Raw genomic sequence first — 16,704 nt, 5'->3', positions numbered from 1 at the left:
CTCTGATTTTTCACAGGTGTTGCCTACTAACCATCTGACTCCAGCTGGAGGATCATGAATATCACTCCACTGTTTAAGAAGGGAGGGGGGCAGCAGAAAGGAATTGATTGTAAAGGATAAGGTTACAGAGTACCTCGAGGTGTATGACAAGATAGGCTCAAGTTAGCATAGTTTCCTTAAAAGAAAATCATGCCTGACAAACCTACTTCAATTTCTTGAAGAGATCTCAAGTAGGATTGACAGGGGATGTCGTATATTTGCACTTTCAAAAGGCCTTCGACAACAGGCTGCTGAACAAGATGGGAGCCCATGGAATTACAGGAAGGGTCTTAGCATGGGTAGAGCATTGGCTGGAAGAAACAGAATGGGAAGAAAGGGATCCTATTCTAGTTGGCTACCAGTTGCCAGTGGTGTTCCACAGGGGTCAGAGTTGGGGCTGCTTCTTTTTACATTGTATATAAATTATTTAGATTATGGAATAGATGGCTATCTGTCTTAATTGGCAGCTGATAGCAAAATAGGTGGTAGGGTGGGTGGTGCAGAGGATACAGAAAGGCGACAGAGAGACTTGGATAGGTGAGGAGAATGAGCAGAGAGATGGCAAATGAAGTACAATGTTGGACAGTATATGGTCATACACTTTGGTAGAAGAAATAGATGGGCAGATATTATTCAGATGGGGAGAAAATTAAAATTCAGAGGTGGAAAGGGACTTGGGTATCCTCCTCCAGAATACTTTAAAGGTTAAGTCAGTGGTGAAGGCGGCGAATGCAATGTTGGCATTCATTTCTAGAGAGAGTATATATGAGCAGGATTGTAATGTTGAGACTCAATAGAGCACTGGTGTGACTTCACTTGGAGTACTGTGTACTGTTTTGGGCATCGTATTTGTGAAAGGATGTGCTGGCGTTAGAGAAGGTTCAGAGAGGATTTACTGGAATGATAGCAGGAATGAAAGGGTTCGCAAATGAGGAACATTTTTCAGCTCTTTGGACTGTACTTGTTGGAGAACAAAAATGCCTCATCGAGACATTTTGAATGTGGAAAGGCCTGGATAGAGTAGATGCGGCAAGGTTGTTTCCCTTGGTAAGGGAGTCCAAGACAAAAGGGCACAATTTCAGGATAAAGGGGTGTTAATTGAAAACAGAGATGCAGAGAAGGAAAAATTTCTTTAGCCAGAGAGTCATGAGTTTGTGGAACTTGTTGCCACAGACACCTGTGGAGGCGAGGTTGTTGGGTGTATAATCAGGGCTATTGGAAGAAGGCCGGGAAGTAGGGCCGAGTGGGAGGATAGATCAACTCATGATAAAATGGCAGAGCAGATTCGATGGGCCGATTGGCTTACTTTTGTTCCTATTTTATATATTGTGATCTTGTAAACTGCTGTGCTGCAGTATGACTCCCACAGTTTTTACTGGCAGCCATTAAATGAAGCTGAATTTGATTTAAACTCATAATCAAAACCAACTCTACAGTCACTTCAGGGAATTATGGCATCTCTCCATTGACATCCAACACGTGCACACAAAGCCTCTTTGTATGATATGAACTTTACTTGACTCAAGATTGATGTTTGTCCTGTTAACATTTTTGCAAATGATTTTACAAAATAATCAGATCTATGTTTTTAGAAAATGAAGAGAAGCATCCAGAATGGGAGCGAAGTGTTCTGTAAAGTGTTCAGATTGAACCTGCTTAGACTTCAGGATCAGTTAACCAATGTGTTCTCAGCTCTGGGTATAAGTCATATCTCTCTTGAATAATAACAGGAAAATATACTGTGTATTTGGCCATAGTTTTCCATTTTGCAGAGCCATGGAATGGATTATGCAGTCAATTATATGGTCAATTGCATGTATTTGATCTGAAATATTTGATTGAGTTTGAAATTTCTTTGGAATTTCTGTTTATAAAGGGTCATAAATATATACTGATAATTTTTACTCAAATGGGGAAGCAGATGGAAGTGGTTGAGGATGGAATCACAGGGAGTAGGGTCACATCTCACACTTGACTGCATTAAATTCCATCTGCCATTTTTCAGCTTATTTTTCCAGCTGATCCAGATCCCTCTGCAAGCTTCGAAAACTTTCTTCACTGTCCACATCTCCAGTCTTTGTATCATCTGCAAACTTACTGATTCAATTTACCACATTATCATCCAAATCATTGATATAGAGCAATGGTTTTCAAAATACTGCCCCTAAACTTACATTCCTTAAGTAATCCTTATTGCCATCATTGCTTTGTGATTAGTAGGAATTGCTTAAGGTGGGATGTGGATGGGAAGGAAAGGTTGAAAATCATTGCTCTAGACCCAATTGTTACTGAAATATTTTGCTTGAGAAAAATTGCCATTGGCCCATTTCCTTTGGAGTTATGAAACCATGCACATAACAAGTTAATTGGGTACGATTAAAACAGTGGTTTTCAAACCTTTTCTTTCCATTCACATGCCTCCGTAAGTTCTGCTTTTTAATTTAATTTCATCTGTTGCACATAATCAATTTATTGTTTAATATCCTTTGGCCTTTTGTTTATTTCATCATTGCTTTTTTCTTCTGTCTGATTCTTGTGGCTCAGAGACAAATCTGGTGTAAATTGAATACCAGGGCATGGCTTCAAGAAAACAGTAGGTTCCACTAAAAAGTGCTACGAAGCATTCTTGACAAGCAGAGGTCAAATGATTTGGATCGCCTTCCTACCAATTTTTTCATTTTAAAGGTAGCAATGCTTTGTTCAAAACTTTATATGATCTAGAAATTAAAATAAAATTTGACAGTGTGCCTTCATGTTGGATTTTTTTTTTGAATTTTTATCTGAGGCATTATTTTAAAAAGTTTGAGATTTCAAGATTATCCAAGTTTGACACCAAGGAATTTAAACTACAGTATTTAAATTGAATGTTTGGATTTAATTTCAAGCAATGCCATTTGCCTGTAGCTGAATAAGCATTTTCTGTTTCATATGGCTTAACAAATTGATGGATCAGAGCTGGGGTGGCTGCTCATTTATGCTTTAATTTTTTTCTGAAATGTGAGTTTAAGTAAAACTTCCTGAAACTAGCAGACGTAGATGCAGTGCTCCCACAGGGTCCAGCCGCCCAGTCGCTGCCATCGGCTATGAACTGGCTTTGAACGGCCCATTGGGGGAGTTGGCGGGGGCTTTAGTTGAAGTGCTGCGACCATGGATCTGCGTCCAAGATGACGGTGCCTATTAATCAGCAGCTGCCATGAGGAGATGCAGGCTCCAGCGAAGTGGAGGTTTGGAGCAGGGCACCAGAGGACAGGAAGATCATGCACCGACTGAGAGGGAGAAGCAGAGGAGATGACTTGTGGGGACGGTGTCCATGGAGGCTGAGGACCAGTGCATGTGGTGGGCTGCTGGTGACTCAAGGCAAGGAATCCATGGAAGCTGTAGGCTGCTGGAGACTGCTGTCGGGAAACTTGCACTGGACTGCGGACTGCTGGAGACTCGCTCGAACTGGCTGGAGACGTACTAGGTATTGGAACTGGGATGCGAGAAGGAGCTGAGCGCTGGAGGGTTCCTGACTGTGTTGGAAGCTTGGATCTGGAGCTTGGGTTGCCAGTGATGTGGACTGGACTCTGTGTGGCTGTGAGGACTGCAGAAGCACTGAGGGCAAATCTACAGACACGCAGTGACTTTGGGGGGACTCTCTTGCTTCTCTCTCTCTGACTGTAAATCTGACTGTAAGACTAAGAGGCGCTTAGGCAATTCCTGCTAGTGACCAATCTGTCTGCCTTGCAGCAGGCAAAAAGAAATTGCATGTAATATGACAAGGTTTTATTACTATGACAATAAATTGAATCTTGAAGATCAGGAATCAAGCTGGGTTCATCACTCACACCTTTTCCCAAGGGTACAAATCAGAAACTTATTTATAATCCAGTAATATTTGGGAGCACCATGGAATTACATTTTAAACATTTCTAAAACCCATTAATAAAGTATCAAACTGTCTAATGTTTAAAATTTAAAAAAGCATTTCTTTTAAGTATTAACCTTTGTGGAACTGAAAGAAAAAAGGCATTTCAAAATTTACCTCATGACTTAAAACACATCAATGTTAAATTCAGCATCAGCTATTAATTTTTTTTCCAATGCTTCATAATGACTACTTATTTATTTTCATGTTTCTTTCATCAGTGGTTCTCATTCTAAAAGTTGTAAAGATTTCTTTTTACATCCAAAAACTAAATAATTTAGAAAATACTGGCAATTAGTTTCTCTTTCTCCTCCTTGAACCATGTCCTCATCCCTTATTCCACTCTTTGACTAAATATTCCACCAGTGCTTTTACTCTTTCTATTAATAATTTAAAGAATGCTGCAGCATAAAAAAATTATGTTTTTTTTTAAATGAATGCATTTTGAGGATGTGAATAACTTTAGGATTTTCTGAAGAACTTAAGATGACTGTGAGTTTTACAATAAAATTGTTCATTCAGCATTGACCTTGGTTTCCAGATATTTTATAAAGCTACCTACTTGTTCACAATACTTTATTTGACACAAGAGGTATGCAAAGGCAAACACAACAAGTTCTTTGATGTCCACCTGGCAGATAAATAAATAAAAGCCATTGAGTGGAAGTGTTACTGCTAGGTCCCCTTAATTGTTTCCATGTAGATTTCTTCAAGTACAGGTTGTACCTCTCTGGTCCGGCAACTCCCATGATCCAGCACATTTGAATCTGCCACCGTTAGTACAAACTCCTTATAGACAGCGCGGGACTCGATCCCTGTCCCGATTGCTGGCACTGGAAAGGTTGAGCCTGTCGCCATTAGTACAAATTCCTGACAGAAAGCATGAAATTCGAACCCCATACCAATCGCTTGCGCTGTAAAGGCGTTGGGCTAACCACCACGATAACTATGCCACCCCACAGTTTTATTTCCTGATTGAAGCTTTGTGTCGCACAGTATTATTTCCTGATTGAAGCTTTGTGCACCAATACTCAGCATGACGATGCTTGACATTCTGCTACTGACCTGGACAGACTGTGTTCTTTCCTTTAGGAAGTCTAGAATCCAGTTACAGAGAGGGGTGTTGAGTCGCAGCGAGGACAGCATCTCCACCAGCCTCTAGAGAATTATTGTTTTAAACACTGAACTGAAGTCAATGAACATTGCTCTGGCTATTCTCTTTTCTGACAGAAGCAGCTGGAAGATGCCATGTGCCGTGTGGTAGAGGTCCTTGATGATTTTGCAACCCCTCTTCAAACAATAATCCTGGTAGATCACATTGATGTTCTTAGGTATCTTTATTTCAATGAAAGGAGTGTCGTGGGAAAGGCCGACGAACTTAGAGCATGGATTGGCACATGGGATTATGACATTATTGCAATTAGTGAGACTTGTTTGCAGGAGGGGCAGAACTGGCAGCTCAATGTTCTGGGGGTCCGTTGTTTCAGCCGTGACAGAGGGAGAGGGGTGAAAGGGAAGGAGTGGCATTGCTAGTCAGGAAAAATATCATAGCTGTGCTTAGGCAAGATAGCCCAGAGGGCTCGTCTACAGAGGCCAATAGGGTGGAGCTGAGGAGCGGGAAAGATGTGACCACACTGATAGGGTTGAATTATAGACCACCTGATAGTCAAAGAGAATTGGAGGAGCAAATCTATAGAGAGATTGCAGACTGGAAGAAACTGAGATTTCTGATTGCAGCAGATAGTAACTTTCCACATATTGACTGAGACTCCCATACTGTAAAAGGAGTCTGAACAATAGCTTGGAGTTTGTCAAATGTGTTCTGGAAACTTTCCATCAATATATAGAGGTACCAATGAGAGGATGAAATACTTGATCCACAAAGGAACCATCAGCTCAGGTGACAGAAGTATGTGTAGGTGAACATTTTTAGTCCAGTGACCATAATGTCATTAGTTTCAAGTTAATTATGGATAAGAATAGATCTGGTCCTCAAGTTGAGATTCGAAATTAGAGAAAGGCCAATTTTGTAGAAATGAGAAAGGATCTAGGAAGAGTGGATTGGGATGTTGTTTTCTGACAAGGATGTGTTCAGTGAGTGGAAGGCCTTCAAAGGCAAAATTTTAAAAGTGCAAAATTTGCATGTTCCTATTAGGATTAAAGCCAAAATTAACAGACATAGGGAATCTTGGTTTTCAAGGTATATTTGCACTCTGGTTAAGAAGAGAGAGGTGCACAGCAACAAGGAGCAAATGAGGTACTAGAAGAGTACAGAAAATGTAAAAAGATTCTTAAAGAAGGAAATCAGGAAAGCAAAAAGATGTGAGATTACTTTGGCAGATAATGTGAAGGTAACCCCAAAGGGTTTCTACAATTATGTTAAGAATAAAAGGATGGTAAGGGACAAATTAGTTTTTTTGCATCAATATGTACTCTGGAAACTGGCATCATGTATAAATTTTCCCACATTTGTTGGTCTATTGTAATATTCAAATCTATTTCCAATCTCTGTCTAGATCTATAGAATTCTAATTTAGGAGTTCCTGCTTGTAATAAAAAGGTATAAAATTTGGACAGGGCTCAACAGCTGAAGCAGGGAGGATCTTTCCTTCAGCAGCTGGGTTTGAGATGAAGAACCATAATGACAAAGGTAAAGGGTTTCACACTAAGATAAAGAGAAATTTCTTGACTCAAATAGGTACACACTTATGGGAGGCAAGTTGTAGCAAGTATTTAAGAAGGAGATAGATTTCCAAATGGAATTGCATCAAAAGGCAATGGAAGAAAAAATGATTGTGATAATGAGATTTAGAATCAGCCATGTGCGATCCAGGATCAACCTTGATTGTTGTGAATAACAGAGATAGATGGCTTCTGTTTTTCTGCTTCTAAACCAGTGGTTCTCAACCTTTTGCAGTATCAAGACCACCTGGCTTCCAGCCTAATATGTCATGGCCCTCTAGTGGCAATGACTGAGTTTATCAAGTTAAAAGCAGATCTGTGAGAAACACAACTTTACCTCATTTAAAGTATCCTATTTGACATTTTTAAAGAACAAAAAACACTGCAAGCGCACCCTAAACATAAAAACTCCCAATCAAAATCACAGTTCAAGTCACTTTAATGAGACCCCTGTTCCTTTAAGTTTCTTCACCAGTTTCCACATCCTTGGTTCTGTTGTTGATAATACACACCTGAGATCAACCTCCACATTATTGTGGTTTTGTGCTTTTGTCTTTAACTGCAGCAAGGTCAAAAAGTTTGATTCACACCTCAGACCCACCCTGACCTCAGTGGGTTGGGAATTCTCTGTGGCCCACATGGTTGGGAACTGTTGTTCTAAACAATGCTTAGTTCAATGGTCTTGCTAACATTGCAAAAATAGAAATGGAAGTCAAATCAGCCTGTGAAATCGAATTTGACACAAATTGCTGGCCATTAGCCTGAACAACAGCAAAAGAATTACTATCCAACCTATTTCTGTTAAAAAAAGCTGCTGGATTTACTCAGCAAATATGAATGAATCTCTCTGTGCAGTAAGGAGCTGTTAATTCATGGCAATATGGTCCTGACATTTATGTGATTTTTGCTCCTCATTTTGGAAGCAACAGTAAAGTTCTAAGATCTCTCTTTCCCAGGTTGTACTGTAATTAGTTTCTGGAGATATTTAAATTTGAAATTTTTAAATTCCATTTTCATTATGAAATTTCAATTTTTTATTCCCTTCTCTTTTCATTTCTTCCTCTTATCCTAATTTAATGTGCCCAATTTTGTTCCCCTGTATTCATTATTTCTCTCCTTAACTTTCTTTCATTGAAGAGAGAGACCATTGAATCTGACAGCCACATGAGGGGCCCAGATGTCTTAACAATGTGGTGGCACGGTTGGCGTAGCAGTTAGTGCAACGCCATTACAGCGCCAGTGATTGCGACCAGGGTTCGAATCCCACATTGTGTGTGAAGAGTTTGTATGTTCTCCCCATGTCTGCAAAAATTTTGTTTAAAAAATGTCATTGCACTATCAGAAATTTGCATTTTTAATAAATTGTAGCTCAAATATAATATAATCTGAGGGATGTTAATTTTTCAAAGCATTCAATTAATGGTACTCATCAGAACATGCATCAATTCAGTGAATTCTGCACTTGTGTTGTACATAATTAATGACCTGTGTTGATGGACTCCATGCAGCCTTTTGTTTATTCTGTTAACAGAATGTATATTGGGCAAGCTTATAAATGTAAAAATTACTCCAATTTTGATATTTGTTCTCATTTAAACTAAAATTATAGTTTTAAATTTCACAGTAATATCTTGTTTATTGGTGTTGGTTCTTGAATGAAACTCATTCTTACGCATTTGAAGTGAATTAATTGTAATTGGACTGTTTACGCATTACAACAGCTTTCTTCAAAGTCTCCCGAGTCTGATTTGAAACAAGTGCATAAATCAGGAAAGTTTGAAATTAATTGTGATTTTTTTTATATTTGCTTTTGTATTTAATTTGATAACAAATGCATCTTAATACACAGATTGTATTTGTTCTCATGTGCATCAGACCAAAACCAGGATTCAATTGCAAGCAAGGATTTCTGAAATTCTTTTAAGTATTTGCATTTCAGTCGTGATTCAGGCTTTTTTTTTGTTCTTCAGTGATCTCTGATTAATATAATTGATTCAAGGGTAGAACTGAGGCTGATTGCCTCGCTTGCTTATTCTTCAGAACTGAAATAAAATCAAATAAGTTAATGATTTGCTGCAGGAATTGTCAAAAATTGAATGTATCAAACTTATTGCTGCTGTAAATGTATGTTAAATTTGGCAATTTGGAAAATAACTGGTTTAAAAAATTTGGCTAGGACTATTGGTTTCTGTGAGGTTGTATGTTAGTTTTAATACTATGAAATCCCTGGTATCTGGACTTCAAGCAACCGGCAGAAACATCAAAGAAAATAAATGTAAAAATTTTAAATAAACAAGAATTATTGTACCTCTTTTAATCTGGCGACGTTGGGACCTGGCAATTGCCGGACCACAGAAAATGCAAGAAAACGGAAATTGACCCCTAAGGGAACCCCTATGTAAACATATCAAAGGTAGAACAAAGCTTAAAACAGGAAATAATACTGTGAGAAGCGCAATGCCTTTACAGTCCCAGCGAACAGGACTGGGGTTCGAATCCCGTGCTGTCTGTGAGGAGTTTATGCTACTGGCAGCAGATTCAAAGATGCTGGACCATGGAAGTTGATGGATCACAGAGTGCAGGATAAGAGAAGTATAACCTGTAATAGGTAAAAAATGTCAGTTTAAAATTGTAAAAGTAAATGTTCTCTGAAGTAATGCATATATCTTTGATGAAGATGGAACCCTTAGAGGTGTTTTGCTCATAGCAGCTATTTGAATAAAGTTGTGTGAAACTGCAATAGCAGTGCCCAGGATGAAAAGCCACTCGCTGTTGGAGTGACTCTCTTAAAGTCTTCCCTTATCTTTGCTAAATAGGAATTTCCCCAGTCAGAGGCTTTATCTGTAAACTTGGGGGAGGGGGGGATTAATTATCTCACTTATTCGGCAGATCTGTGGAGGAGGAGGAATCTGCAGGTGAAGTTAAATGTTTTCAAAGAATGTGACTGAAAATAAAGTAAAATGCTTTAAGGTTTTTATATTTGTGCAAGAGAATTTGGTTCAGTGTAAGTACAGTCTAGTATTTTTTAAATCATTTATACTGTTTATTCTTAATGCAGGTGCATTAGTTAGTAAGTCTCAAGCAACCAGAAACTACGCTTATTCAGCATTTCTCAATCCACATAGGTTCTGGATACCAGAGGTATTTTTTGTGTGTTTTGGATGTTGTTGCAATATCATTAATTAAAATTGATGAGATCAGAAATTTAAACTTATTTAATGAAGTTTAGCAAAGCATGAACTAGCACTACCTTAGTTTTTCAATTTAATATCCACTGCTCGAGTTAAATGTTCAGAAAGCTACATTTTATGGATGGAAATTAAAATCTGTTTCACATAGAGATAAAATGACTTTTAGAATGTTGCAGTACAACAATGGCCCTTCCACCCACATTGTTGGGTTGACCTGTATACACCAATTCCAGCATCAATCTAACCCTTCTCAAATTCCCAGCCCATATTTTTCATGTATACACATGTTATCAGCCTCCACCGCTCTGCAAAAAAAACAAAATTACCTCTGATGTCTTCCTTCAACTTTCCTCCACTCACCTTAAACAGATGTCCTCTGGTATTGGCTATTGCCGCTCAGGGGAAAAGGTGCTACCTGTTCATCCTATCTACACCTCTCATAATCTGAAATACCTCGATTAAGTTGCTTCTTGTCCTCTTGTTGCTCCATCACATTGGTTGTCTATCTTTCAATCTAATGTCTATTTGTGCATGTATGTCTGTTTGTTTGTCTGTTCTCCATGTTAATCAATATGGAGCACTTTTGAAATGTCCAAGGAGGTACAATAGGGGTAACATTTGATGCTGAATGTCATGACCACATCTGAAGTTCAAAAATGTTTTTTTGACCAACTTGGACTGACTTGTATTACTGTTTATTATTCAAGTATTTACTAGCTCTGACTTGCATTATTGTTGACTATAATTGTGGTAACATTTGATGCTGAATGTCATGACCATATTGAATTTAACCTTTAAGGTTATATGAAGTTCAAAAGTTAAAAAAGAAATAGTAGCTCCACCAGGGACACCTCAATTAGTTTCAGTGCTGGTATCAATATACATTTAGAATAAAAACAAGTGGCAAAACTCAGTTCCATATGGGCCCAAAAAAGCAAAGCAACATTGGCAGAACTTTTTCACAAGCCCGTAGAGTTAAATATATTTATGCAGAATTACCATTAAATTTTTTGGGTATTTTGTTTCAACCATGTAGTCAACAATTGAGTATTTTATTTCCCAGGCAATGCCAGGTACCCTGCTAATATATAATAAATGGCAAGACCAGTCTTGAGTCCAGTAAACCTAATTTACTTTGGCATCCCGACATTGCACATCATATCAGAGCTGTGGTAAATAAATGGTCGATCCTGATCAAGAGGAGCCTCTGAATCTGCTTCGGTCCCAAAATTATTTTTAAACATTAGTTTAACCATTCCTTATAAAAACTGACTAGAATATCCTGGTCCAGTTGGTGTCTAGAGAATCATATCTAAAGCTCCTTGCTCTAACAAGATTATTTGCAATTTGCTGGACATCAGTTTCTCTTGTGTAAAAGACAGAAAACAATTTGTGCTTTAATTGTGACAGAGTATATAGGTATATCCCGCTTTACGAATACTCGAATTACGAAAATGAACTTTTACATAGGGATTTGAATGGATTTTCGCTTTTACAAAAATAGCCTCCAATAGTAGTGAATGGGTCTTCACTTTACACCATTTCAGCTTACGAAAGGTTTCCTAAGAACACTCTAGTTTTGTAAAGAGGGAGATACTTGCATTGACCATATAACCATATAACCATTAACGGCCTTTTGAAATATTTTATTCCAGTTTAGAAAGCATCACTCTGGAGGCAATTAAATGTTTCCACAAAGTGTGCTTGTTTGCAGGGTGTAAAAGAGCCACAAACTCTTATGAGCATCATTTAAAAGAATTTATTTTTAATTTATAAAGGACTGACTACTATATTCAACTAGCTGTACATTAATAACTACTTGAATGCTTTACATTAATTCAGTCATTTAAAATCAGATTACTCAGAGGTGATGGATAAGAATGTTGATAAAAATGTTTGTCATTCACACTGGCCCATTTTCTGCAACAGGATACCACATAAATGCAGGGTTTGTTTTTATTGAAGTGATTATTTTAAAGCAAATACATTTGAAAATACTGTGTTGTTGCATTAATTCATTGCAGATTTTACAATTGAACAATGGAACTGTCAACACATAAAAATGGGTGCACTATTGAGTGTATTTGCATCCAGATTGGAGCATGCCCATGCGTGCGCGTGCGTGTGTGAACGAGAGACAGAGAGTAAGAGAGGTGTTCAGTGTAAAAAAAAATGGACAACCTGATGTTGACTGAAGGAGGCAGAAGATCCAGTTAATAGGCATATGACGTAGCAAAAATCCAGAGTTATTGTGACATATATTTACAGCAGGTCTCTGACTGGATATCCCCATGGAATCTATAAACAGGCAGCTCTTAAACTGTCACTTTGCATTACTTTCACTTAATGCACTCTTTCCAGAAAAATCTAATTTATTTATACCTTGATGACAGTATGTTACCAGGATATTGACGTTTGCCATATGTACAAATCTAAAAGTCTTAGGCTGTTTTGTTGGGATTGGATTTTAATTCTATTATGTAAATAAAACAACTGAAAACTAAAATGTTTATGTGAGATAAGTATCACTGATACTTCTTAGAATCTTACCACAGGATATTTTGTTTAGTAGATGAAGTGCTATCAGAGCCCGACACACAGGTTCAAGAGACCAGCCAGAAATCCTGATTGAACAATGCATTTCAGCCTCCACCTGAGGCACGGACCATCACAAATGTAATTTTTCTATGATTAGTTACACCGTGTGATATCAAGAGGTGTCTGCAAGCTTTGGTACAGCCAATGTTATGGGATGAGATGATATCCAGCCTGCGGTACAATATTTGGGATGTCCTTTTTAACTGTGGCCCCTCATCTGAGGAATCTTTCTCATAAATCTCTAAAAGAGATTCACTTTTTAATGCCTACATATCCTTCCTATTAATGGAGAAAACAATGGCATATTTGAGGCTTATAAAGGATCATTATGATTTGCATGCTATGCCTCTTTTGATCATGTCCAGAACAGTGTATGCCTGGTTAACCACTTCTTTAACCAGCCTTGCTTCTTTCAACAATTTGTCCACATATATCCTGAATCCATAAAACTTAAGAACAGAAATAGGCCATTCAACTCATTGAGTCTCCCTGCCATTTAATCACAAGTTGATCAATTTCACCACTCAGCCCCACTGTCCAATTTTTTCCCCATATTTTTTGATGGCCTGGCTAATCAGTAACCTGTCTTTCTTTGTTGTAAATACACCCAATAACCTGGCCTCCAAAACCACCTGTGGGAACAAATTCCATAGATTTACCACCCTTTGGCTGAAGAAATTCCCACACATCTTTGTTCTAAACAAATGCCCTTTTATCCTGAAGTTGTGCCCTCTTGTCCAAGATACTCCCACCATGGGAAAAAAACTTTCTATATTTACTCTGAATAGACCTTTCCACATTTAAAATGTTTCATTGAGATCTTCCCCCCCACACCCCTTATTCTCCTAAATTCTAAAAGGTTTAGGCCAAAAGCTGTCAAATGTTCCTCATATGTTAACCCTTTCATTCCCAGAATCATCCTAGCCAACCTCCTTTGAATCATCAGTGCATTTTTTCTTAAATGAGGACCCTAAAACTCCTCACATTGTTCCTTATTCTTCCTCCTGAAATGCATCAACTCACATTTCCGCACATAAACCCTCATCTGCCATGAATAGCTCATTCCACTGGGGAGTATATATTCTATGGGAAATGTATCACTAATCCTGTGGATTTCATAGTGCTGGGGTTTTGTGTCTGACAAATATAGCAGTGTCTTGCACCCAAATCGAGTTTATTAAAGCAACATGCCATGGGGATGCCACTATATAATCTCGCTCTAGTCCAAAAAAATAAATTCACCATGACCCTTTTGCTTCAGCAAAATTGGTCCAGGTTGATGACCAGGGATAATTTCTTTCCAACTAATGAGTATAATTATGTCTCTTTGACTTTGCAAGGATATTTGCTCTATTTGATTCCTTACCCATAATCATCCAGGGGTGAAAATCCAAAGGGGTCACCACTGACTGGAAACTTAACTTAAGCACCCACAGAAATGCCATGTTAACAAGAGGTCAGAGATGCTGTGGCAAGTGATTCACCTGTGCTTTTATGTTTGGCATGTTTTCTGTGGATCATTATCAGATTTGTAATTTTTTCTTTAATAGCATGTTTGTGTTAAATAGCATGTTTTATTAAGCAAAATAGGATTATATATTCAGGAGGTTGATGTTATCAGGAAACTATTATATCAACTTGGAAATAAAAATGTGCTTCTCATTCTATTTGTTTTTAGGTTCAACTCAAAACCAGTTTATCAAGCCAGTACATAATTCGAACTCAGCCAAATAATACTTGTCTCTCTACACTGGAGTGTGCAGCCTTTGCCCTGTCCATTGTGGAAAAGGACCATTGCATTCATGAGGTAAGCAGCATTAAGAGTCATTATTTCACGGTTGTTTGTTGTCGAGTTACTCTGAGAGGAATGTAGAACTTTTGTCAAGGCTCTCATTATAATATCAAAAGTATTACAAGATTGTTTGAATTTAATGAAACAGAAATATGACTGTAAACTATATATTTAAATTTATGAAATGTATTTTATTTTTCAGTGATTATGACTCAGATTCTAGACTCTCCAGCCGGATGAAAATTTTTCACAACAACTCAGTCAATTCATCTCTGAAAATTATGTTTCCATGAGATTGCCCCTCATTCACTAAATTTCAGTATAAGCATGTCCATTTCACCGAATCTCTTTTTAAAAGGCAGGTCAAGTAAGATTGAAATTGAATGTGACATTTGGGTATTATTTCAACAAAGACATTGAATTGAAGCAATCTTTTCATACTTGTATGCTCTAACCACTTTATTTCAAATCATCCTAATCACTTTATTTCAAATCATCCTAATCACTTTTATATTTTAAATACAAGGATACACACACATCCTTTTACATTAGGTTCTCACTTTTGAGAAATATTCTGGTTAAAATTATTCCTACCAAAATGAATAATCCGTGGCACTGTTTTCCCTTCATTTCATCTATCTTTCTTCCTTTGCATTTTTTTTGAACTTGCGCACCCAGATGGCAACGATTCATTCATAAACAGAGAGAATAGTCTTTGTCTTTTCATCTAAGTCGTGAAGATAAATTGTAAATAGCTGAGGCTATTATTGATCCTCATGGATACCTGTTGTCAAAATTCTGCCAGCCAGAAAGCATTTAATTAAATTTCTATCCACTAACCAGCCTTGTATCCGCGGTAATTTCTGACTCAACCACACTTGATTATTTTCTGGAATAAACTTTTGTCTAGCACCTTAATAAATGCATTTTGGAAAATCAAGTTATTTATACTGATGCTGCTATTTAGATTCAAATGACTTTTAGATTTGTCAAACTTAATTTCACTTTCATAAAACAGTGCAATAATTTTATCAGTTACTTTTTGACAATTCCAGAACAAGATAATTGATGCCTGATTAACTGTTCTATAGTTCTCTACATCTCTGAATGCCTTCTACATCCTATTCAAACACAAGAACAAGAAAGAACCATCGCTGTATGCCCCCATGTCCCCTGATGATCCCATCCTATCTGTATCTGAGGATGAAGTGCGTACTGCTTTCATGAGAGTGAATCCAAAGAAAGCATCTGGCCCAGATGGATTACCTGGCCGAGTATTAAAAATCTGTGCTGACCAACTTACCAAGGTGTTCATGGATATCTTCAACGTCTCACTCCATGAGGTGCAGTGTCCACTTGTTTCAGACAGGCATCAATTGCATCGGTGCCCAAGAAGAGTATTGTCTAAATGACTATCGACCAGTGGCCCTCACATGAACAGTGATGAGTGTTTTTAAAGGCTGGTGTTGAAGCATATCAGCTCCTGACTGAGAGCCGACATGGATACATTCTCATTCACCTATTTCAGCTATTTCACTGACTCTACACAAAGTCCTTGAACACCTGGACAGCAAAGATGAGTACATCAGGATGCTCTATTTTGACAACATTTCAGCATTTAACACCATCATCCCCTCAAAACTGATCAGCAAACTTCATGACCTGGGACTCAGCACCCCACTGTGCAATTGGATCCTTCATTTCCTCACCTTCAGACCACAATTAGTTGAGAATTGGTAAAAACCTCTCCTCCACAATTGGTGTCAGTACCAAAGCACCACATGGCTGTATTCTTTGCCCCATGCTCTACTTGCTTTACATCTATGATTGTGTGGCTTGGTACGACAACACCACCATCTAAACATTTGTTAACAATACCACAGTAATGGGTTGTACAAAAAGTGCAGCACGGTTGGAGTAGTGGTTAATGCAACACCTTTGCCGCACCAGCAATCAGGACCAGGGTTCGAATCCTGAGCTGTCTCTAAGGAGTTTGTACATTTTTTCCTGTGTCTGTGTGGGTTTTCTCCGGGGGTTCTGTTTTTCTCCCACTGTTTAAAATGTTCCGGGGGTGTAGGTTAATAGGGAGTAAATTGGGCAGCACGGACTCTTGGGGTGAAATGGCCTGTTACCATACTGTATGTTTGTTTAAATTTAAAGTTAAAAAGAGGTGATGAGTGAGCATTTAGGAGGGAGATTGAAAACTTGGCTGAATGGTGCACCAACAACAACCTCACACTCAATGTCACTAAAACTAAGGAGCTGATTGTTGACTTCAGGAAGGGAAAATTAGATGTGTACGATTCAGTATCATCGGGGATCAGAGGTCGAGAGGTTGAGCAAATTTAAGTTCTTAGGAGTCACTGTCTCAGAGGATCTTTCCTGGACCCAACACTCGAAGAGCGTTGTGAAGAAAGCACGTCAGCCCCTCTACTTCCTCAGAGTTTGCAGAGGTTTGGTATCACTGCAGAAACCCTGGTAAATGTTTACATGTG

General features: G+C 38.2%; 1 protein-coding gene across 2 annotated transcripts in view; it reads left to right on the top strand.

Annotated features, from left to right (window-relative positions):
• The window catches only part of dtwd2 (DTW domain containing 2), a 182,032-nt gene that overhangs the window by 163,006 nt on the left and 2,322 nt on the right, over nucleotides 1-16,704 (top strand). The window contains exons 5-6 of one of the 2 annotated variants that reach the window (XM_069889896.1): nucleotides 14,096-14,224; nucleotides 14,412-15,157. In XM_069889896.1, the coding sequence (XP_069745997.1) occupies nucleotides 14,096-14,224; nucleotides 14,412-14,414 (132 nt within the window). In that variant the 3' untranslated portion in view covers nucleotides 14,415-15,157. Of the gene's footprint in view, nucleotides 1-14,095; nucleotides 14,225-14,411; nucleotides 15,158-16,704 lie in introns of those variants that run through there. The other variant, XM_069889887.1, reaches the window with a different exon arrangement.

This window comes from Narcine bancroftii, chromosome 1 (assembly GCF_036971445.1).
Source record: "Narcine bancroftii isolate sNarBan1 chromosome 1, sNarBan1.hap1, whole genome shotgun sequence".
NCBI lineage: Eukaryota > Metazoa > Chordata > Chondrichthyes > Torpediniformes > Narcinidae > Narcine > Narcine bancroftii.
The sequence above is the reverse complement of the archived record's forward strand: the minus strand, read 5'-3'. Positions and strand labels throughout refer to the sequence as shown.